The 1,843-nt window shown below is 42.9% G+C and overlaps 2 protein-coding genes across 2 annotated transcripts in view; one reads left to right on the top strand and one right to left on the bottom strand.

The window, feature by feature from the left end:
- LOC140972683 (aldehyde oxidase GLOX-like) overlaps positions 1-422 on the bottom strand; it is a 5,940-nt gene extending 5,518 nt beyond the window's left edge. Inside the window, exon 1 of the mRNA XM_073435055.1 lies at positions 281-422. Coding sequence (XP_073291156.1) covers positions 281-422 — 142 coding nt within the window. The remainder of the gene's footprint in view (positions 1-280) is intronic.
- On the top strand, positions 277-1,513 carry LOC140972696 (uncharacterized). The gene is made up of 3 exons (XM_073435062.1): positions 277-771; positions 847-1,158; positions 1,244-1,513. The coding sequence occupies exons 1-3, from the start codon at positions 478-480 to the stop codon at positions 1,511-1,513; spliced, it is 876 nt and encodes a 291-aa protein (XP_073291163.1). The 5' UTR covers positions 277-477.
- The last annotated feature ends 330 nt before the right edge of the window (positions 1,514-1,843 follow it).

The raw sequence follows: 1,843 nt of genomic DNA on the forward strand, positions 1-1,843 counted from the left end.
TTTATATATAGTTAGAATAAATATAAGCGTCAAAGAAAAGAGGTGAACTAAATTCGACTGGTTTACATGAGAAGCGAGTGAGCATTGTCAGGTTTTGGACCCCACTCGCCTTCTTACCTGGCTACAGCTCTTTACAGCTTTTTTTCCCAAAAGATTTTCCCACTATTCCACGAGAGTGTTGTCCACCTCCGACCGACGCGCTTGTGATACGAAATCTCTAGGGTTTCTGCGAGTGGTATTGTAGATTGTACACTCTATAAAACCCACTCTTCGACTCCACATTCCCCCACATCCGCCACTCTCTCGCTCTCTGCTGGGCCCTGATATTTACGCCACCATTTTAGTGGTGCTATAAAGTAATCTTTAATCCTTCTGGGGGAAGCAAGATCCCGTAATTCTCTCCCCATTCCGCTTCCCGCCATATATAATTTCCGTCTCTGGTATTCCCTTTCTTGAAGAAGTAACAGGTTCTTTTCTATGGCGAAACAGTTGGATGATGGGGAGTTCTGGCTGCCGTCGGGGTTCCTGACTGGCGATGAACTGCTCACTGATTTCAGAGCTGACCGCTTCAGAACGATACTGGGTGATGATTTTTCACATGGGTTCCGGTGTTCTTCCGGATTTAGCTCGGATCTGAGTTCGCCTGTTGAGTCATTCACGGGTTCATCGGAAACCGAGAGCGACGAAGATGATTTCATTGCCTTTCTTACTCGGAAGATAGCTTATTCTACTCTAAAAGACTCCAATATCTTGTCTGAGTACCTTGAACAGGTAAAGATTGATTCTTTCTATTTTAACTTTCATTATTGAAGAAATCTGGAGTTATTTGGTTTCATTTCTTTTCAGGGATTGAAGTTATCTGGTTCACAGCAGTCAACTCTTTGCGGGTATAAACCAGGTTCCTGTCGAGGAAGTCCCGAGTGCATTTCTCAATTCCCTTCGCCGACGGAAGTTAAAATCCCTGCCGTGTGGGATTTGCTGTACGCTGCCGCCGGGGAGGTTGCGAGGATGCGGGCGAGTCAAGAGACGAAAGCGTTTTATTCAACCAAACACAGCCCTTTTTCTGTTCACCAGAAGAACCCTAGCATCATGTCTGGAATTTGCTCGAATCATAAAACACATGTCCAAATCTCCCCGCAGCGTATGCAGGCAGCCAATGTTAGTAAAACTCTGTTTTAACTCCACGTACTCGTTTCCCATTTTAGATCTCTAATTTTTTTATAACTGAGATGTCGTGGTTCAGTTTCAGAAGATGAATGGGATTTTGGGACAAGAGAAACTAGGAAACCAGTTTCGGAATGGAAGGAATGTAGGGGAAAGAAGAAACGGGCTATCCGCCGCTGCTTGGCCTACTTTACAACAATCTCACCAGCAACCGCCGCTTGTACCACGTACAGGGGTGAGGTCCGTTTATCTTGGGGAAAACGGAGCCAAGAAGGAAAGAACCGGAACTGGAGTCTTTTTGCCNTATATATATATATATATATATATATTAAGCTTGTTTAGATGGTAGTATCATAGTAGCATTCCCGCCAAGTAGGTGGGTTTAACCAGCGAGTTGGGTTCTCTTTTTGGTTGATGCTCCAACCTGTTCGTTTTTAATTTGGATTAAGTTGTGTGAACTACATTTGGTTTGTAATGAATATCTTATCTTATTATCAGTAAAGAGAAAGGTTCAGTGCTGGTTTCCAGTTTAATGCTTTCTTCAAGTACACATTTATTGGTTTTTAATTTATTAATTTACGGGTAATTGTGTTTATATAGTGGATTACATAGGGAACAGCAAAAGCATTTGCTCTGCACATTCTGTTGGTGCTGTCTTTTGACCATTGGGTCTCCTTTA

The sequence above is a fragment of the Primulina huaijiensis genome, chromosome 1 (assembly GCF_012295235.1).
Source record: "Primulina huaijiensis isolate GDHJ02 chromosome 1, ASM1229523v2, whole genome shotgun sequence".
Lineage (NCBI taxonomy): Eukaryota > Viridiplantae > Streptophyta > Magnoliopsida > Lamiales > Gesneriaceae > Primulina > Primulina huaijiensis.